This window comes from Adiantum capillus-veneris, chromosome 25 (assembly GCF_014529385.1).
Source record: "Adiantum capillus-veneris isolate H3 chromosome 25, ASM1452938v2, whole genome shotgun sequence".
Lineage (NCBI taxonomy): Eukaryota > Viridiplantae > Streptophyta > Polypodiopsida > Polypodiales > Pteridaceae > Adiantum > Adiantum capillus-veneris.
The window spans coordinates 58,489,188-58,511,447 of NC_140955.1; the positions used below are offsets into that span (position 1 = coordinate 58,489,188).

At 46.3% G+C, this 22,260-nt stretch overlaps 1 protein-coding gene across 2 annotated transcripts in view; it reads left to right on the plus strand.

The window, feature by feature from the left end:
- LOC147424948 (uncharacterized) overlaps window positions 1-21,928 on the plus strand; it is a 136,581-nt gene extending 114,653 nt beyond the window's left edge. For both annotated transcript variants that reach the window (XM_086499412.1, XM_086499413.1), the window contains exons 10-12: window positions 21,003-21,228; window positions 21,332-21,553; window positions 21,638-21,928. In XM_086499412.1, coding sequence (XP_086355538.1) covers window positions 21,003-21,228; window positions 21,332-21,553; window positions 21,638-21,788 — 599 coding nt within the window. In that variant the 3' untranslated portion in view covers window positions 21,789-21,928. The remainder of the gene's footprint in view (window positions 1-21,002; window positions 21,229-21,331; window positions 21,554-21,637) is intronic.
- Window positions 21,929-22,260: the final 332 nt, after the last annotated feature.

Here is a 22,260-nt window from a genome sequence, read left to right on the forward strand (position 1 = left end):
GCCATGTAACTGAAGCCAAGATGCCATCTCTGCATACCAACATGATCTATCTCCCTGCAATGCCAGATGTCGGGAAGACTCTAGTGCTAATCGAGCATATCTGTCTCTAGGGAGAGCCCAAGTGCTATGCATAAATGAAACTGATCGAGTGAGTGCCTCCAATACCAATGGAGGAGCAGCGAGCTCCGCCCTAACAATGTCATGTGGTATTGAGGCCTTGGCCCTAATCATCCGAGAAATCATAGACACCAATGGCTTCTCCATACATCTCCATCCATCAATACTGCCAGCTTTGCTATGATGATCAACTGAGGGGCCCCATATCTCCACTCCGTACAGCATGGCCGAAGTGACCAAAGTGTCAAAGAGCCAAAGCTTTGTCCGAGGTTCTTGGAACTGAACTTCATATCCTCTCAAGTCTCCCCAATGCTGCATAGGCTCTGGTCAATCGCGTATTTGCTGCACGCCTCAGGGAAAATACCGGACCACTGAAAACCACCCCAAGATAAGTGTATGTATCTGCATACTCCGCAGTCTCTCGACCATATGTAAAAGTGGGGGCGGACCTCCTTACCCACTGCGCCGTGGTGTTAAACACCATTACCTTGGTCTTACCAAGGTTAGCAGACGATCCACTGTCCCGTGCAAATACATGCAGTGCATCTAAGTGACGCTGCATCCCTTCTGGAGAATTGGAGATCACAATATCATCAGCATATAATAGCAACGGAATCCATGTCCCTACAAGCTTAGCACCTCTATCATCCTTTGTATGTACATAATCTGAAAACTCATCTACATTTATCCCAAAGAGAATCGGAGATAGGGGACAATCTTGCTTCACCCCAATGGTGGAGCGAACCATGTCGGACATGCCTTGAGTAGTGCGTACCTGTCCTACCACTGTCCTGTATAAAGTTAAGATCCCCCAGATCAGCTCTGTGGGCACCCCCACGTCTTGCAATCTGCGTATGAGTCTGGCTCGTGGCACTGTATCAAAGGCTTTGCGGAAATCCACAAAGCTACAATATATCCTCCTGCCATGGTGTCTACCGTCCTCAATAATGGCTCTAAGTGTCAAAATCTGGTCAAGAGTGGAGAAACTTCTCCTGAACCCTACCTGTCCTCTTGCCCGTATGCCCTCTCTCTCTGCCCCTCCACTTAACTCATGCTCAAGAATTGATGCATATAGCCTAGCCAGAGTGTGACCAATCATGATGGTTCGGTAATTCCCGGGAAGCATAGGATCTCCCGACTTGAAGATAGGCACAATAATGGACATACTCCAAGTCTCATGGAAACCCTCATACATGGCTCTATTAAACATCATAGCAAGAGGCTCTGCAAGCATATCTCTGATTCTCTGGCATGGATAAAGTGTTGTGCTACTAGACCATCATGATCCTGTGCTCTTCCTATCTTCATCTTGTCAATGGCTTTCCTTACCCTCTCAGCAGTAAAGAAAGTACATGTTTCTGGGCATGCCTCTGGAGGGTCAGGCAAAGGTGGCTGCCATGCTGCTGTATAGAGAGATGTAGCATATTCCCCCCATGTCTCTGTGGAAGTGATGGCTGGCGGTGGCGAGTGCTCATTGAAAAGCCTCCATGCCTCACTAGAGTCTTGACTCATAAACAACTGATACAGATCACGCTCTAATTGAGATAGGGAAGCCCTCTTCTTTTGTTGCACTAGACGGCGGAAGAGAATACGTGACTGTCTATGTGTAGTAGTACCCATGAGCACCTCTCTCTGTAACATGATCCTTCTCTCTATACTCCTCATCATACCAACTGCTCTGAGGCATGCTTCCAGATCGTCTGCGTGTAGGCTAGTTGTGGGGATATGCCTCTGATACTGCATCATGCAACGTCTCTGTCAGAATTTGGGTGAGCTCCTCTAGTGGTCGTCCTTGCTCTTGAGTGCATAGCTGCTTGTATATTTCATCAGTGTACACGTGATCCGTCTCCCTCGTGAAGGTATAGCGAGTATGTATGGAGGCCTCTCCCAATGGAGCTGTGTTGAACTGGAATGAGAGTGAAAGACAAGATAGCATAAAAGACTGCTACCCCAACCGGTCTAGTTCCCACCACGAAATCCTGAAAGGAAGGAATGAGTCCTAGCGGAGCCATAACATAATCCACTGTACTAGCGCCATGCCGATGTGGAAAGCATGTAAAACCACCAGCTCTGCAGGGAATCTCTGTAGGCCATTCAAAATGGCCAATCCATGTGCAGTCCCCAAATCAATCAAGTATCTGCCATACTCAGTGTGCTCCTCATCTTGTGATAATCTAGACAGGCCCATTTCTGTAATATCAAGCTCCCGCGTCAACTCCTTTGAGGTATCATAGAATACTATCTGGTGGTAGGCAGTCCTAGCATTGAAATCCCCCAAGATAATAATGTCACCGTCTCTGGAAAACTCCCATATATCATCATCTAAAATAGAGAAGGGGGACTGTCCTCTAGATGATGCATATACGGACGTACTAGGAGGAAAATAGCAAATAGCGATGTAGAGGTATCTGCCTGTCTCTGCCTTCAGTCTCACCCACATGTACCTCGCATGCTCATCCCTCCGAGCTATATCTATCAAAGACTGTAGCTCCTCCCTGAATAAGATTGCCACTCCTCCTGAACCTCGTCCTCTGCGCTCTGATCAAGTCTCTTGTCTGCAAGTTGTCTCCCATCTGTATCCGCTCACATGGGGCATGGATTTCCCCAGGGCTTGATGCGTCTCAGAGTAGAAAATGATGTCTCTCCTTGTGAAACTATCCTCAAAGGCCCCTACATCAAGGCGCAAAGATCCATTACAATTCCATGTAGCCACTCTGAGTGTGGTCCCACAGGCCTCGCGCCGTCATGCGGGGCGCTTCTCCAGAATAACCACTCGTCCATCCCTGTAGAAGGCCACTTTCCCCTTCTCTCGAGCTGTCATTATCTCGGGCATAACTTCTTTCATATGAGCAAGCTGTGTGAGTGTGAGGTCATCTCCAAGGAATATTTTAGTGTAGGACGCTTCTTCAAGAAGTCCTTCTATGCCTCCATGGATGGGAAGCGCATGATTAGAGCTCTTTCTTTTGAAGTCTCCCCATTTCCTTGTGTCTTCTTCCCTACCCTCCATGCCTTTGTATGAGTAGCCTCACTACCCATCATGCAGAGAAGTTCTTTGACTTCCCCTTCCACATCATCTCGCTATTTTAGACCGGTTATTCGTATGTACAAAGCTCTAGTCTTCCTTCGCTGCTCTTCTTCTAAAGTCATGTTGATAATTTAGGAGTGGGGATAGACGTGGTTTCTTTCCCTTTTCCTTTCTTAGCGACTTCCATCCATTTCTCGGCCTCATCCGCCTTCTGTGTCGTCGTGATTACATCCACCCACAAAGACGTCTTCGCCCCATTCTGTTTCTCTTCCTCTTTGATCATCTGTACATGTTCCTTGATGACGTGATTTCTTCTATCACCGAGGGCTGGAATTTACCTTCCTTTAGTCCATTGCTTGCTCTATCAGCAAGCTCTCGCTTGAGGGCTGAGACCTCTTCTTTGAGTGCTAGAGAATCCGCTTTAAGTGCTTGTATCACTACGTGCAGGTCCTCTTTCTCCTTCTTCCATAATCCATTGCGTGCCTTCGTTGAGGAACATTTGAAGAAGGTTGGCCTTCTCCTTCCACCATCCTTCCATTTCTGCTTTCCATTCCTTCATCTCCCTTTCCACTTGTGTTATCCGCTTGTTTGTAAGAATGAAGTTCGCCTTCGTACGGGGCTTGCAAACTGGTGAAGCGTTCATGACCTCCATCGTAACGGCCCGTGTGCGCCGACCAGTAGGGCTGCGCGGACCAGCAAGTCTATCGTTGTGTGCCGCCTTATTACTGCCAATTGCCAGAGCAGCGACAATCCCAGCTACGAGTCTCCAATCTGGCGGTGGTCCCAAAGTATCACAAATACAAAGGAGGAACAAACCTGTGCAACCGATGGAGATGATATCCTAAAGAGATGCAGTGCGACCCCTTTTGTGTAATAGAGCCAAAAAGGGGACTCAACTTGCCAATTTTGCAGCTTTAATGGAGACCTTCGCCAAGAGTGATTTCCTTTTCACTTGCGCTCAGAATGCAGGCCTTCCTGGGCTTCCCTCTGCAGAATGCAGCGCGCGCGCGAGAGAGAGAGAGAGAGAGAGAGAGAGAGAGAGAGAGAGAGAGAGAGAGAGAGAGAGAGAGAGAGAGAGAGAGAAATGAAAATGAAATGATATATTTACGTCTACAAAAGGCCAAAATGACCTATGAGACCATCACGGTTACAAAATGGTGTATCTGATACACTGTCTGTAGAACTGAAAAGATGAAAAAACTATGAAAGAAAAACTAGACTAAAAGCTGTAGTGACAAGCTTTTGGGGGGGGGGGGGGGGGGGGGGGGCATTGACTAGAGACTCTCTAGCCAGTACAACAATCCAATGATACAAACTCATGCACATGAAGAAACTGAGGGTGAGGGAGCATCTGCACATCAGGGTCCCAAGATGTCCAGCATCTGCCGCTAGCGAATCTCATCAATGTCCTCCATAGTAAGGACTTTGGCTGGGCGTCTCCCATATCGTGCTAGAATGATCCTGATCCTCTGATGAATCCTCCGTCGATGCAGTGATGATCCTCGCAATCGCGGGCGTCTAGATCTCCCAAGCTCCATGGCCTTGTCAATCAGTATACCTCTAGTGTAGGTAGGTCCTGGAGGCTGCTCTGGATCCTGCTCCTCTGACTGGCGCGTCTCCACACGAAAGAAATCAGTGATCTCCCTCTGGGACTGTCTCCCCCTATCTGATCTCCTCAAGAGGCTCTCTCTGTGTGCGCAGCTCTAGCAAGAATAGCCCAAGGCATCTCTGATCCTGGTACCTCATAACTCGAGACAGTGGCCCAAAACCATCCCTAAAGAGGCAATGAAAACGGCCTCGTATCTCATAGTAAACTGGGCAATGGCATATATAGTGCAGCTCTGTCTCTGGCTCCAAATGGCATAACTGACATATCCTGGCCTCTGTTGGTACTCTGCTAAATCTACCCACCTCAATCTCCAGCTGATGAGAAGATGTGCGTATCTGACCAATGGCACATCGTAAGCCATATGACAGGTGTGTGTCCATGTAGCTAGGTCTAGTGACATAACCGTCCTCTGTGAGCTGGAGAAGATGCTCCCTGTAGAAGGACATCTTCGTGCCTAGCTCATGGGTCGGCTCTATCCAAGTCCTCCTGGTATCCAGCTGAGTCACATCCCGTGTGATGAGTCTGCTAACCTCTGTCCGAGTAAGGGACAAGGAGGGTGCATCCAGCGAATACTGGAAGGGTGGTAGCCTGTCTATGCTAAAACCATGAATCTGGAACCAAGAGGTCATCTGTGCATACCAACATGCTGTATCTCCCTGTGAAGCCAGATGCCGAGAAGACTCCAGTGCTAAACGTGCATACCTGTCTCTGTGGAGCTCCAGATGCTATGCAAAAAGGACACTGATCTAGTGAGTGCCTCTACCACCAGCGGGGGGGAAGCCAGCTCTGCGCGGATAATCTCATGTGGTACTGAGGCTTTGGCTCTAATCATCGGCGAAATCATGGAAACCAGAGGTCTCTCCATGCATCTCCACCCATCAGTACTACTAGGGCGACTGCTATGAGCCACAGAAGGGCCCCATATCTGAACTCCATATAGCATGGCTGAGGTCACTAAGGTATCGAAGAGCCAAAGCTTTGTACAAGGTTCTTGAAATTGGATCTGTGAACACATCCTCTCTAATCTCCCCAAAGCTGTATGTGCTCTTGTCAATCTCATCTCTGCTGCTCTCCTCAAAGAAAACCCCGGGCCGCGAAAGACCACCCCTAGGTATGTGTATGCATCTGTATACTCCACTGGCTGATGGCCATAAGTAAATGCAGGAGCTGACCGTCTGACCCACTGTGGTGTGGTGTTAAAACACCATAACCTTAGTCTTGCTAAGGTTTATAGACATACCACTATCGTGAGCAAAATTATGTAAAGCATCCAGATGACGCTGCATCCCCTCTGGAGAATCAGAAATCAAGACAATATCATCCGCATATAACAGCAAGGAAATCCATGTGCCCGCCAACTGTGCTCCGCTTCCACTGTCCCTCTCTATGTAGTCTGAAACCTCATCAATGTACATCCCAAAGAGAGTAGGGGAGAGTGGGCATCCCTGTTTCTCCCCAATGGTGGAGTGAACTAGACCAGACATACCCTCTGGAGTGCGTACCTGTCCCACTACTGTCCTGGAGAGAGAGAGAGAGAGAGAGAGAGAGAGAGAGAGAGAGAGAGAGAGAGAGAGAGAGAGAGAGAGAGAGAGAGGAAATGAAATGTTATATTAATGTCTTCAAAAGGCCAAAGTGACCTATGAGACCCGAAAGTTACAATATGGTGGATCTGATACAAAGTCTGAGTAACAAAATAAAAATACTATGGAATCCTAAGCTGCTAGATGTGAACTAAGCAGCTCGCTCGGATTGTGTAGGATATGAGTGGGGGGTGAAGCGAATGGGGGGCTACTGCAACACAATGTGGGTGTATCCTCAGAAAGAGCTAAATCACAGGAGATCCAGCATTGGTCGTTGGCGGATCTCGTCAACTCCTCCATGGTCAGTAGTCTGACCGGGCGTCATGCATGTCGGGCCAAAGTGATCGGTAGCGTTTGGTGCAGCCTCCGTCGATGCTCTGTAGTCCTCCGCAGTCGTGGGCGTCTGGATCTCCCAGCTCGATCGCTCCGTCAATCAGCGTGCCTCTAGTGCGAGGAGAATGTGGGCTCCGTTGTGGTAGTAGCTCCTCCGGTTGTCCAGTGTGTGCTCTAAAGAAGTCTGTGATCCGTCGCTAAGACTGGCTAGCCTCTCCTCTCATCAGGCTCTCTCTGTGTTTGTGCAACTCGAGCAGAAACAAACCCAGGCATCTCTGGTCCTCGTATCCCATGACTCTTGAGAGTGGTTCAAAGCCCTCTCTGAACAAGCAGTGGAAGCGGCCTCGTATCTCATAGTAGACTGGGCAGTGGCATGTGTAGTGCAACTCTGTGTTAGGCTTCATGTGACAGAGGGAGCATGTCCTGGCCTCTGTTGGTACTCCGCTGTATCTCCCAAGCTCAACCCGAAGCTGGCGTGAAGATGTGCATATCTGGCCAACAGCACATTGTATCCCATGGGACGAGTGGGTGTCCATGTATCTGGGTCTCGTCACAAAAGCCGTCCTTCGTAAGTTGAAGAAGATGCTCTCTTTAGAAAGCCATCTTCGTGCCTAGCTCTTGTGCTAGCTGTATCCATGTCCTCCTGGTGTCTAGTTGAGTTAGGTCTTGACAGAAGAGCCTGGCTCGGATTGTGTAACAGTCAGAGAGGGCGCATCCAATGGTACTGGAAGGGGGGCAATCTGTCTATGCCGAACCCATGTGCCTGAAACCATGATGTCATCTCCCCATACCAGCATGTTGCATGGCTAATTGTCGAGAGGACTCAAGTGTTAGGTGGGCGGTGTATGAAGGAGACATATCTGGTGAGCCCCTCAACCACTAGTGGGGGGACAGCTAGCTCTGCTCGGATAATATCACGTGGTACTGAAGCCTTGGCTCTAATAAGCTGCGATGTCATAGAGACTAGAGGCTTCTCCATGTCCCCCATCCATCAGTGCGACCCGACCTCCCATGATGATCCAATGAAGGTCCCCATATCTCAGCTCCATAGAGCAATGCGGAAGCCACCAAAGTGTCGAAGAGCCAGAGCTTCGTTTGAGGCTCCTAAAACTGAACCTATGAACACATCCTCTCCAATCTACCCAATCCTGCATGGGCTTTGGTCAATTTAGTCTCTGTTGCTCTCCTCAATGAAAATGCTGGTCCACTAAAGACCACCGCAAGGTAAGTGTAAGCATCTGTATACTCCACTATCTCTTGGCCGTATGCGAATGCGGGTGCTGACCTCTTGATCCACTGTGGGGTGATATTAAACACCATAACCTTGGTTTTATTGTCACAAAGTGATGACGTGGCACGACCACGCGGGCAGGACATGATGACGTGGCAGCAATACGGAACCCTTGGATTTTGCGTTGACATGCTGACGTGGCAGACTGTACGGACATTCCCGAAAATCACGTCGACAGCTATACGGAATTTGCGTAAATTGCACTGATTGCTTTTTGTAGTTTTTGGACCAAGTTGCTACCAAGATGCTTTTGGGATTACTTTTCTTTTGAGTTTAATTGTTTTTGGGTTCTGTTTTTGGCATCCCTTGTAAGAATAAAAGGACCCTTAGGGGCCTCACTTTGCAGAGCATCGCAGAGTCTGAGAGCAGAGGACCCCTACGGGAGTTGTACTTTGCTCAAGATTTAATATAATAAAGAAATACCGAAAGGGGCGCTAGGGCCAATACCTCTGGGCATGGAACTACACCGGGCCGTATTGTCTCGAATTAAATTGTGATTTAAAAGTTGTGAAGTATTTTCAGTGAATCTCTCTGTGTCGTGACAGATTCTAGACTTGGGGTGCCCAAGCTTGTAACAATGGTATCAGAGCACGACCAATTTCTCTTCTATTGGGAAATCCGATCCTTCTTCTCGCGGCACATATGGATTTTGAAAAGAATAAGATGACTCCATCTGCCACTTCTGAGGCGGGAGTACAATACGGAAAATTCAAGCGGATTATCAAAGAATGAGTACGGGCCACCCCGGCCTTCACAGTATCAACTCATGGAGATGCAATGTCAATAGCAGGTTGACGAGTGCGCAAAGCAGATGCTTGAGTTCTCTAAGGATCCAAAGTACGCCAAATTTTTGACCCGACACTCGATGGATGAAGTGCATACTCATTGGCAAAAAGCCATTAAGTCACCAATAAAACCGAAAATCAAGAAACATCTTGTTCCAAGGATGTTTACTGAGGATAAACTTGAGGACATTGTCAAAAAACGAGTCAACCAACTATTTGGGTCAAAGGAGATGCAATTGAAGAAATGTAACAAGGGAATCAACTTCCCTGGTTACTTGGGCCCAAAATCCTCTTTTGGGAAAGCAAGAAAACAGATGAAGCGTGTACGCTTCGAAGCATTGTCCAATTCGTCCTCATCTTCTTCTGACAGCTCGGATAGCTCGCCCTTTTCAAAATCAAGTGATGAGGACAGAAAGGGCAAGAAAAGACGAGCGGATTATATGTTTTATTAAAAAAGGAAGCACTTTTACAGAGCCAATCAATACGATTTTCTCGACAACAAGGGCAAGAAGGCCAAGGAATTTAAGGAGGGTGGAAAGCAATAAAGTTTAAAACCTTTTCATGGTTTTGAGATGCTCCTAAGGCCTTAAACTTTACGTAACATTTTGACATAGCATTCTTTGGAGGGTGCTATACAGAGCACTCCAAGATTAGATGGGCAACATCGTTTCTGAAAGGCAATGCACGAACATGGTGGTTCACTCTTTTGTTACGAAAAGAAGCACCGACAGAGTGGCTAAAATTCAAGAAACTCTTTATTTTTTCATGGCTCACTCAAGAGTATGAACGAGATGTTAGAACCGATTGGAACCACCTTCGGATGATCAGAGGTGATCTTTTGGATGATTACTGGGAAAGATTTTGGGATATTTTTCTTCCGACTTCTTCTTTTAAGAAGATAGTTTTAAGGAGCAGATTGAGAGGTTTTGTTGTGGACTTCCCAAAGAAATTCGAGACTAATGTCTTGAAAAGAAGTCAGAGTCCATTCAACAATTGATGGGACATGCTAAGTGGGGATTCGCTGACTTACCCACCAGATGAACCTTTGACAAGTCAGAACACAAATAGATGACAGACACGAACTCGACTGGAATAAGAACACACGATCTCGACTGACAAAAGACAAGAAAGATGAACAGGAAAGTGTTTTGAATGTGGAGAACAAGGACATATCGTTGCACGGGGCCCCAACAAGGCACAAGTATGAGGATGACTAACGGAATGGAAATACAACAGGTCAAGGAGATACTCGTTCCAAAACAGATTTTAGATAGAACATTATGGATGAGTTAGCATTAGTTTGCTATATGAATTTATGAAAGAAGACTTTTCGGAAGATCTTGAATTTTTGGATGAAACCAATGTTGTGTGGAAGAACCTGTTATTTGTGAGCATATAACACGATTATGAATGAGATGATGATGATGGCTTTAGAGCGGTCATAGCTCTCGGATGAACTTGAATTGAAAAACAGCGAGAAGATATACTCGTTTAGGCACAGATACTTTTCCAAGATAGGAAAGAGAAAGGTAAAGTGAACGGTGGTTCTTAGTTAAGAACCATCCGGCATTGAATGCGAAATGAATAGAGGAGGAGGACCTAGCAGATACTCCTCAGATTTGGAACTTTACCTCGACGCTTTTGGTCTAGCTGTGATTATTCCAAGAGTTCCCACAGATCAGCAGGTTATATCTGGTACAGGCGGGACTGTACAAGAGGGGAGTTACTCCGCTCCCTTGTCACAGATTACCTAGATGGAATAAAGTCACTGATTTTAAGAATATTGATGTGTTGACAGTATTTTGCTGAGTGATTTTATGAGGGAAGTACTTCGATGTGGGATCCTCGAGAATGATTACTCGCACACGACAGTGCTTGAGTGGAATGATTGACCAAATGACTGCAGCATTTCGGTCTCAGAATCTATGGACATGATCGTGATATGCGATTAGTTAAATCGACATCAGTGAGGTCCGGTGCGGATCTAGATGCGATTGCTAAATACGTCGCTAGGAATCACGGTCCTAGATCCTATGTGAATGTGAATGTGATTTGAATGTGATATGATGTGATGTGATTGTTGTCTTTGTAGAAGTGCTGGATTTGTGTCGTCTAGTGCGTCAGTACTTAGAGTCGGTGTCTATTAAACTGGTTTATGGCCTCTGTCTGAATTTGCAGGTGTAATCAAGGGCGATAACAAGTCTTTCAAGAGGGGGGTATGTCACAAAGCAATGACGTGGCATGACCACCTGAGCGGGACATGCTGATGTGGCAACAGTATGGAACCGCCGGATTTTGCACTGACATGCTGATGTGAGCTTTGTTTTTGGCATCCCTTGTAAGAATAAAAGGACCCTTAGGGACCTCACTCTGCAGAGCATCTGGACGCAGAGTTTGAGAGCAGAGGACCCTTACGAGAGTTATACTTTGCTCAAGATTTAATATAATAAAGAAATACCAAAAGGGACGCCAGGTTTTGGGGCCAATACCTCTGAGCATGGAACTACAGTGGGCCGTATCGTCTTGAATTGAATTGTGATTTAAAAGTTGTGAAGTATTTTCAGTGAATCTCTCTCGTGTCGCGACAGATTCTAGACTTGGGGTGCCCAAGGCTGTTACATTTACCAAGGTTGACAGACAAACCACTTTCATGGGCAAACCTATGCAAAGCATCCAAGTGACGTTGCATCCCCTCCAAAGAGTCAAAGATCAACACAATATCATCAGCATATAACAATAGTGGAATCCCTGTCCTTGCCAGCTATGCACCTCTATCACCATCTCTCTCAATATAGTCAGAAACCTCATCCACATATATACCAAATAGAGTAGGAGAGAGCGGGCAGCCCTACTTCACCCCAATAGTGAAGTGAACCAGTGTAGATAGACCCTCTGAGGTGCATACATGCCCCATTATTGACCTGTATAACGCCATGATCCCTCAAATGAGCTCTGTGGGTACTCTCATCTCTTGTAGTCTATGCATCATTTTAGCTCTGGGAACTGTGTCAAATGCTTTGTGGAAGTCCACAAAGCTACAATAGATTCGTCTCCCATGTGATCTGCCCTCCTCAATAATGGCTCGAGTGTCATGGTATGGTCAAGAGTAGATAAACCTATCCAGAACCGTGCACTCAACTGCTGCTCAAGAATGGATGCGTATCACCGTGCCAATGTGTGTCCAATCATGATAGTGTGATAATTCCTAGGCTCCATAGGGTTTATATGTATCAACGGCTGCAACTACTCCTTGAATAACACTGCCACTCCCACTCCCTCTGAGCCCCGCCCTCTGTGTTCTGATCGTGTCTACTGTCTGCAGACCGTCTCCCATCTGTATCCACTGATGTGAGGCATAGATTGCCTAGGGGCCCAATGTGTCTCAGAGTAGAAGACGATGTCTCGCCTAGTAAAACTATCCTCAAAAGCACCCACATCAAGGCACATTGATCCATTATAATTTCAGGGAGCAACTTTGAGTGTGGTCCCGTAGGTCTTGTACCATCATGTGGAGCGTCGCTCCAATATCACCGCTCTCGGAAAAAGGCAAGCTTTTTCCCTTGCCGCTCTAATCTCCGGCATTACCTCCTGCATATGAGCGATCTGCGAGAGGGTAAGGTCATCCCCGAGAAAGATGCCCGTCTTCTTCACAGTTGGTCTCTTCTTCAAAAAGTCCTTCACTTCCATGGAGGGGAAACGAAGGATGAGTGCTCTTTCTTTCGAGGTTTCCCCATTGCCTCCATTTTTCTTTTTATTGCCCACTCTCCAAGATTTTGTGTGCATCGGCTCATTAACCCCCATCAAAGCCATGAGTTCTTTTACCTCTTCATCCACATTATCTTTGTCTTTAAGACCTCAAATTCTCACATGTAAAGTGTGCACGCGTCTTCTTTGCTCCTCCTCTAGTGTCAAGTTAATAATGGTGGGTGTGGACGTTGTTTCCTTGCCTTTTCCTTTCTTGGCAACCTCGATCCATTTCTCGGCCTCATCCGCTAAGTCTTTGTAATAACATCCACCCAAGAAGTTGTCAGTTCTTTGTGTTGCTCTTCCCCCTCTTTGATTGCCCGCACTTGCTCTTTAATCGTGTTGAGTTCTTCTATTGTTGAAGGTTGCAATTCTCCCTCTTCAAGTGTGTTTCGTGATCGTACCTCGGCGAGATCCTTCTCGAGTGACGCAATCTCTTCATCTTGGGCCGTCACACGATCTTCCAGTGTAGTTTTCTTGCTTTTTTGGACCTACATGCGTCTTCGAGCATCTTTATTGTGCCCAAGAGGTTGCGGTTAATCTTTTTAATGGTTTCGGTCATTTCTTCTTTGTACTTTTGAATGGCATCCTCTAAAGGGTCAGTCTTGTCATTTTGCTTCTTCATGCTTGATAGCCACCAAAAACCAGAGGGTATGGAAAGTTCTGGCAGCAGAAAGAAGACGACACTATATGCGGATGTTCCACATTATGTATACATGTTCTCCCACATCAAGCATACATGTCAAACATACATTTTGCGTACAATCTGCTTGCCCTTCTAAATTTTTTTTGAAAATCCCCCCCGCCCCCCCCGCAATATCTGCATCTGAAATTTTTGAATTTTCTAGAAAAACTGAATTTCCTGCAGGTCTCTGATTTGTGCAATTTCTGGAATCTGATTTTTTTTTAATTTTTTGAAATTTGCAAGTCTCTAAAAATCCGAAAAATTATGGAATCTTTGAGTTCTCTGAAAACTATTTTCCAAAAAACGTTATGCACCTTGGGGGGTGGGTGGGGGTGTGTGTGTGTGTGCGCGCGCGGGAGGCTTTGGGGCGGGGGGGGGGGGGGGGGGGGGGGGGGGGGAGATGGGCTAGGGCGACAAGGGGAGAGGGAGAGGGAGAGAGAGAGATGAAATCATATAGTAATCTACAAAAGACCAAAATGACCTATGAGACCAACAAGTTACAAATTGGTGAATGTGATACAATGTCTGTGTGCTTAAAGAAAGACTAAAAAACTAAACCGAGAGTTCTAGTAAAAGTGGGATGGAAAAAAAGTGGGGGGTAGACTAGAGACTCTCTAGCCAATACAATGATACAGAATGAGGGATAGTCCTTTAGCTCAAAGTAAATCGAGCATCGGTCAGTGTCGGATTCCTCCATGATCAAGACCCTGACTAGGTATCGGTCGTGGTGCGCCAAAATATTCCGAATCCTCCTCTATAGTTGTAACGGGCTTGGTCACTCTAAGGGAGAAATCAATAGCAACACACGAATAGAAACTTCAAAATCGCTGAACTTTAATAGAGAGAGAGTTGACACGGCCCGACGTAGTTCCGTGCCCAGAGGTATTGGCCCCAAAGTCTTTCGGTATTTCTTTATCATTAATCATTTCAAAGTACAACTCTCGAGGAACCTCCGCTCTCAGACTCTACGTTCAAATGCTTTGCAAAGTGAGGCCCCAAGGGCTCTATTTATTCTTACTAGGGATGCCCCAAAGCAATTAGTCCAAAAGCAGTCAATCTCCAAAAGCCTTTGGTCCAAAAACTGCCCTAAAAAGCATTCAACACAAATTGCGGAAATTCGTACAGCATGCCATGTGCAAAACCAACGTAAAATGTGAAAATCCGTATTTTTGCCACGTCAGCATGCCATCACAATTTTCGGTCGTTCGTACAATTCTGCCACATCATCAACTGGTCCGGACGGCCAGTACTGCCACGTTATCATTTTGTGACATACCCCCCTCTTGAAAAAATTGTAATCGCCTTCGATTACGCTTGCAAAATCAAACATAAGCCAGTAACCAGTGCAGTAGACACTGACTGTGAGTACTGACGCACTAGACGACACAAATTTAGCACTTGTACGAAGACAACAATCACACACATTTAGATCATATCACATAGAATCCATTCAAATCTAGGACCATGATTCCTGGCAACGTACTTAGCTATTGCATCTAGATCCGCACCGGACCTCCTTGATGTCAGATTAATCAATTCTTATTGCGATCATGTTCAAGCAAGAAATCAGTAACAACACACGAATACAAACTTCAAAATCACTGAACTTTAATAGAGAGAGAGTCGACACGGCTCGACGTAGTTCCGTGCCCAGAGGTATTGGCCTCAAAGTCTGGCGCCCCTTTCCGTATTTCTTTATCATCAACCATTGCAAAGTACAACTCCCGAGGGACCTTTGCTCGTAGACTTTGCGTCCAGATGCTCTGCAGAGTGAGGCCCCAAGGGCTGTATTTTTTCTTAAAGGGATGCCTCAAAAGCAAAACCCCAAAAGCAATTAGTTCAAAATCAGTCAATCTCGAAAAGCATCCGTTCCAAAAACTTCCCTAAAAAGCATTCAGCGCAAATCCTGGAAATTCGTATAGCCTGCCACATGGCACAGCCAGTGCAAAACGCGAAAATCCGTATTGCTGCCACGTCAGCATGCCAGCGCAATTTTCGGTCGTACATACAATTCTGTCATGTCATTAGCTTGTCCGTCCGGACAGTACTGTTTGTGACAGTAGTCTCCGTCTATGGTGGGATGCCCTCCTCTATAGTCGTGGACGCTTGGATCTCCCTAGGTCCATCGCACGGTCAATCAGTGTGCCTCTAGTGGAGATAGGATCCGAACTTTGCTGTAGTACGTGTCTGTCTAGCTGTCTAGTGGTAATGACTGGCTTGAAATAGTCTGTAACTTGATGCTGAGTCTGTCTCTCTGATCGCCTCAACAAGCAATCTCAATGTCTCCTCAACTCAAGCAAGAACAGACCCAAGTGTCTCTGATCTCGGTATCCAATAACTTTGGATAGTGGTTCAAAACCCTCTTTAAATAAGCAATGGAATCGCCAACGTATCTCATAATATGCAGAGCAATGACATATGTAGTGCAACTTTGTCTCTGGCTCCCTGTAGCATACATGACATACTATGTGTCATGAGACGGGCACCACGTGTCGACGGAAAAGAACAGACTGAACAGACTTTTAGCACTTCAATAACAACTGAACTGAAAGAGATGCATGACACGTGATACGTGGAGTGGCGGAATTCCACCCCAATAGAGCACCGGCCCCAAACCTTGGTGCCCCTTTCGGTATTTCTTTATATTACATGAACTCGGTACAATGCCGGTACTCACGCTCTGCACCTTCACCTAGAAGAGTGAGCCCTCTGCACTTATTTAAGGGCCCTTGGCCTATGAAAAGCAGTTTAATGAAAACTTCAAACTCAAAATCATCTAGCCCCAAAAGCACTCCAAAAGCTGCCAGCGTGTTTTGCAAACATCCGAACAGGTGCCACGTCAACACAGCCAGCACAAACTGCAGAAATCCGTACTGGTCTGGCACGTCAGCATGTTAGTGCAGAATCCAGAAATACGTACATGTTTGCAACGTCTGCATGTCAGCACAAAATCCGGAAATCCTTATAGGTCTGTCACGTCATCAGCTCTGCACGCGAGTCTTCTGGGTGCTTTACTTTAATGCCTTTAGTCACTTGGACCCCATCGAACGGGGTCCCATAAGTCGGTGAGAACTTTTCTTTAAAGATAGGCCACTCGGCAAGACTTTGCAAGTTGATAAAACTTCTTCTGCTGCTTTTGCTTCTTCACTTAGGGTTTAGGCCTCTCAACGGGGATCTGCAGGTTGGCACGGTTCTTCCGTGGCTTGACACGTCAGCAATTTGGGACACCCTGGCCTCAGTTGGAAGCCCTCTATATCTACTAGTCTCAATCTAAAAACGTATCTGGCCAATAGCACACCGTACCCCATACGATAAATGTGTATCCATATAACTGGCTCGACTACAAAGCCATATGCCATGAGTTGGGGAAGATGTTCTCTGTAAGAAGCCATCTTCGTGCCCAACTCTTGAGTAAGCTCTATCCAAGTCCTCCGTCCAGCTGAATCAGGTCTAGTAATCTTTGTTCGTGTCACAGTGAGAGAGAGAGCCTCCAAAGAGTATTCGAAGGGAGGCAGTCTGTCCATGTTAAAACCATGCATCTGGAACCAAGAAGTCTTCTGTCCATACCAGTAAGTCGTGTCTCCCTGTAAGGTCAACTGTCGGGAAGACTCAAGAGCATGTTGGGCGTATTTGTTTATGGGAAGGTCCCACAAGTTATGTATGAAAGAGGCTGACCTAGTAAGTGCCTCAATCACCACCAGTGTGGCAGCTAGCTCTTCTCTAATCATCCAGAAATCATAAATACCAAAGGCCTCTCCATCCATCAGTGCTATCAGGTGTGTTGTGATAAACAACTGGGGTCCCCAAATCTGCACCCCACACATCATATCTGAAGTCACCAGAGTGTCAAAAGCCAAAGTTTTGTTTGAGGTTCTTGAAACTGAACCTGCGAACACATCCTTTCAAGTCTGCCCAAGGTTGCATAAGCTCTGGTCAATCTAGTCTCTGTTGCTCTCCTCATCGAAAACGTAGACCCACTGAAAACTACCTCCAGATATGTATATGCATCTGTATACTCCACAATCTCCTGTCCATAAGTAAATTTGGGAGCTGACCTCCTAAGCCACTGCAGTGTGGTGTTAAACACCATAACCTTGGTTTTACCAAGGTTGACAAACAATCCACTATCTTCCGCAAACACATGTAAGGTATCCAAATGGCGCTGCATTCCCTCTAGGGAGTTAGAAATCAACACAATATCATCAACATGTAACAAAAGTGGAATCCATGTCCCTGCTAGCTGTGCGAGAGAGAGAGAGAGAGAGAGAGAGAGAGAGAGAGAGAGAGAGAGAGAGTGTGTAAGGTGCAGCGGAATGAATATTTGCGCTTTGCTCAACATGAGTGCTCCGAACTGTGCTCAAGGTTCCTTTTGTTCTTATGGAAGGTAGAGCCTTCCATTCTTAATGAGAGAATGCTATGATCACAAACAAAGTGAATGGACATTGTGTGTGCAAGTGTATGAGACTGAGAGATAGAGAGAGAAGAGAGATACGACACCAGAGATGTTGTAAAACCCTCCTCCGAAGGCCCCACTCTCGTCGGCGAGAGTGGTCTACTTATGATTGCACAAACTGGTACAAACTGAATGATGCAAGGCTAGCCTATGTCGACGATGACGACGGGGATAACGAGACCGATACTAGGGCTGAAATCTGCAATCTTTTATCTGCTGTCCAAAAACTCTATGGGCTGAAATATGGGACTAGTCCAAAAACGCTGATTTTGGGACTGTTTCTGGGGTCTTTGACGCTGAAAATCTGCAGGTTTAGGGCTGAAAACAGAGGTTCTTAAGGGCTGAAAACTGTTGGTCTTTCCGGGCTGAATCTGCTACTCTTTAGGGTTGAATCTGCTATCCAAAAACGCTATGGGCTGAAATATGCGACTAGTCCAAAAACGCTGATTCTGGGACTGTTTCTGTGGGTCTTTGACGCTGAAAATCTGCAGGTTTAGGGCTGAAAACAAAGGTTCTTAAGGGCTGAAAATTGTTGGTCTTTCCGGGCTGAATCTGCTACTCTTTAGGGCTGAATCTGCTATGACCAAAAACGCTAGTCATGGGGAGTTTTGCTGGCGATGGCAAGGCTGAAAACGCTGGTGTTTCGCAGCTTTGCCACGGTGACTAATTGTTGCAGAAACGCTAGCTGATGTGAATCCAAAAACGCTAGCTTGCTGGTCTTTTGGCGATGATCTGCTGATGAGAAAACGCTAGGGGCAAGGGTCTGATGGTTCTTCTTGCTTGGAGGGGGAAACCGCCAAGGGGTCTTGTTGAGAAGTTGCCTGCTGAGCTTGGCTCCTGTTGCCTCTTCTGCCATTTAGTGCTAGTCTAGGTTTGCTTATATACAAACTTACTCAATTTGCCCTACCTACTTTCCAACAAAAGTCACTTAAAAATAATAAGTGAAAAATGAAAATAGGGAAAATAGGCTAAATGCACTGGAAAATTCCCCTGAAGGATTTTGATGGAATCTAATGGGAATGCTTATGATCATGCTATGTGCAACCAGAGGATATGCATCTACACTAAGTGACTGGGCATGCACGGTCTACGAATAGACTCACAAAAGCGCCAGATCACTTCTAATCTAGACTGACTGAACCTTGATCATGTTGTAGCTTGTCCACGGACACATAGGGTTGGATGTGTCATGTGAGAGAGAGAGAGAGAGAGAGAGATGAAATGATTTCTTAACGTCTTCAAAAGGCCAAAATGACCTATGAGACCAATCTGTTACAAACTTGTGAATCTGGTACCATGTTTGAGTAAAAAAAAAGAGATACTAAAATGAATCTAGAAGTGCTACTAGCTGGAACTGTGTGGGGTATGTGTGATCACTGATACAACGGGTGCCCAATACAAGAGAAAGATACAATGGGTGATGAATCGATCCTCATCTGTACTCTAGATGTCGAGATAGTATGGCTCGAATCCTCTGCTGTAGTCTGTGTCGATATTGTGAAGCTCCTCTCCTTAGTCATCGGCGTCTCGATCTCCCTAGCTCCAATGCTCAATCAATGAGAGTACCGCGGGTGTGAGTATGAGCTGAGCTTTGCAGTGGTGGCTGCTCCTCTATCTGTCCAATGTCTGGTGGAAGAAATCAGTAATCTATCTCTAGGATGGTCTCTCACCAGATCTGCTCAGTAAACTATCTCTGTGTCTGTGTAACTCAAGTAGATACAGGCCAACACATCTCTGGTCTTGATAGCTCATGACTCTCGAGAAGGGTCCGAAGCCTTCTCTAAATAGATAGTGGAAGCGACTCCGTATCTCGTACTACACTGTGCACCGACATATATAATGTGTCTTCGTCTCTGGCTCTGTATGGCATACGCGGCAGCGAAACCGCGAAACGCATTTCGGCAAGGGTGAAACGTGAAACGCCTGAAACGTTGTAGCATGCAGGTGAAACGCCTCTGTTGAAACGCCTAAAATTTGTGGGGGTTTTTAACATGTGCACACCTATTCTGTATATATATATATATAATACTATATACACCCTAAAAAGGCGTTTCAGTCATACGTTTCACCGAGGCTCCTCTCTTGGGTGAAACGTTTCGGGTGAAACGCCCCCGTTTCGGGGTGAAACGTTTCAGGTCTGAAACGTTTCGCGGTTACGCTGATATTAGGCGGCATATCCTGCTAGCTGTTGGTATCCCTCTGAATCTACCAGTCTCAATCTCAAGCCGGTGTGAAGAAGTCCGTGTCCGACCAATGGCACACCGTAACCCATGAGATAGATGTGTATCCATATAGCTGGGTCGAATCACAAACCCATCCCCTGTGAGTTGGAGAAGATGCTCTCTATAAAAAGCGATCTTTGTGTCCAACTCCTGTGTCGGCTCTATCCATGTCCTCCCGGTGTCCAACTGAGTCAAGTCCTGGCGAATGAGTCTAGTAATCTCCATCCGTGTAACGATGGTGCATCAAGGGAGTACTGGAAGGGAGGCAAGCTGTCCATGCTGAAGCCATGTATCTGGAACCATGATGACATCTGTGCATATGTCATCCTGTGAAGCTAATTGTTTGGAGGACTCAAGTGCCAATCCGGCATATGTGTTTGATAGTATCCCATAAGCTGTGCATAAAGGAGACTGATCTGGTAAGCGCCTCTCTTTCCATAGGGAGGCCCGTTAATTCTGCTCTAATGATCTCGTGTAGCACAGAGGCCTTGGCTCTGATCAGTTGAGAGATCATAGATACCAAAGGCCTCTCCATACCTCTCCACCCATCCTTACCCACAGAGGGTCCCCAAACCTGAACCCTATAGAGCATTGCTAAAGCTACTGAGGTATCAAAGAGCCACAGCTTTGTTCAGGGTTCTTGGAACTGAACCTGCAAACACATCCTCTCCAATCCTCCCAAGGCCGCATAAGCTCTGGTCAGTCTAGTCTCTGCTGCTCTCTTCAAAGAAAACTTTGGCCCAGTGAAGATTACCCCAAGATAAGTGTATGCATCTGTGTACTCCACAGTATCCTAACCATAAGTGAATGTAGGTGCTGATCTCCTGATCCATTGCGGTATGGTGTTAAACACCATAACCTTGGTTTTACCAAGGTTTACACACAATCCACTATCCTCCGCAAAGCTATGTAATGCATCCAAGTGTCGCTGCATATCCTCCGCGGGGGGGGGGGGGGGGGGGAGAGAGAGAGAGAGAGAGGGAGGGGGGGGGGGGGGGGGGAGAGAGAGAGAGAGAGAGAGAGAGAGAGAGATTCATGCCTTTGTATCGGTTGTGGAAATTTACAAGTGCAGTGTTGCAGCTGTTTGACCTTATTTGTTTTCACAATGGTTCAAATGAAGAAATTTTCTAGATAACCTGAAGACGATCACTTTTGCAGGTAAACGACAGCATAGTCTCCACTTTGAGCTCTTGCACTGCAAGTACATTAGTATGTTGGAAGAACACAAGCAACATATGAAGCCAACGGTTTTGAGACGTGCAATTCTCCAAACCTTGGCTCAATATCCGAGCAATCCGCATGTTCTGGGAGCTTATATTCGTTGCAGTTCACGCACTGCATCTACAAATGATCTGCGCCGTTTCTTTGATGATGCATTGCAGCGGTAAGAAGTGCTACTTACCAGCAATTTCACAGGGAGGACTGAAGCTCTCATTTAAAGTTTTAGCAAAGGATTTTTACAATGAGAGGTTGGTTCTACATTTCAGGAATGCAACGACAGTATTATGGCTCTTTGCCATCTCCATTGAACTGGGAAGACCAGGAAGCGGTCCTCGCATCCACAGCTTGTTTGAAAAGGCTGTCGAATCCACTAAAACACATAAATCCGTCGTGTTATGGCGTTGTTATATGGCCTATGAGCTTGAAGTGAGGGGTGACTTGGATGCTGCCCGTCGTGTGTATTTTAGGGCCATTCATGCCTGCCCTTGGTAAGACTCTTTTATTTGATTCTGAAGCTTGGCATGTTATTACAGGGAACCTTTTACAAACGCAAACACTTTTTGATATGGCAGGTCCAAGTTGTTATGGCTTGATGGATTCAAGAAGATGAGCAATGTGTTAAGTGCAAAAGAATTGTCCGATTTTCAAGATATCATGCGAGAGAAAGAGCTACGGATTAGAACAGACGTTTACGAGATCTTGCTGGAAGAAGAAGAGAAATAGCTCTCATCTACATGCAGTATCATTCTGTTCCAAACGTTGTCGGTTGACATGTGGTTCTCCATTTGTATCATGTTTGTACATAGACTGAGTGTAATTGATGTCAAGGTATTCTAGCATTGGGACGAGGAGATGTTGTGAGACGTGCTCACATAGAAAGCCCCCCCCCCCCCCCCCCCCCCCCCCACCCCCCCCCCCCCCCCCCCCCCCCCCCCCCCCCCCCCCCCCTCCCCTCTTTTTCTCAACACACACACACACAGAGGAAGGCAAAATTTTTATTCTGCATAACAGGTTCGTAATTCACCCACAACTCTTTGAGTATGAGGTTTTGGTTGTGCTCCTGTAGGGTGGAGTTTTTTGTTTGCACATGCATTACTTTGGCCTCTATCAATTTTGACACAACTCTTCGCAAAATGTTTGCCCAGAGAGAGAGAGAGAGAGAGAGAGAGAGAGAGAGAGAGATGAAATGATATAT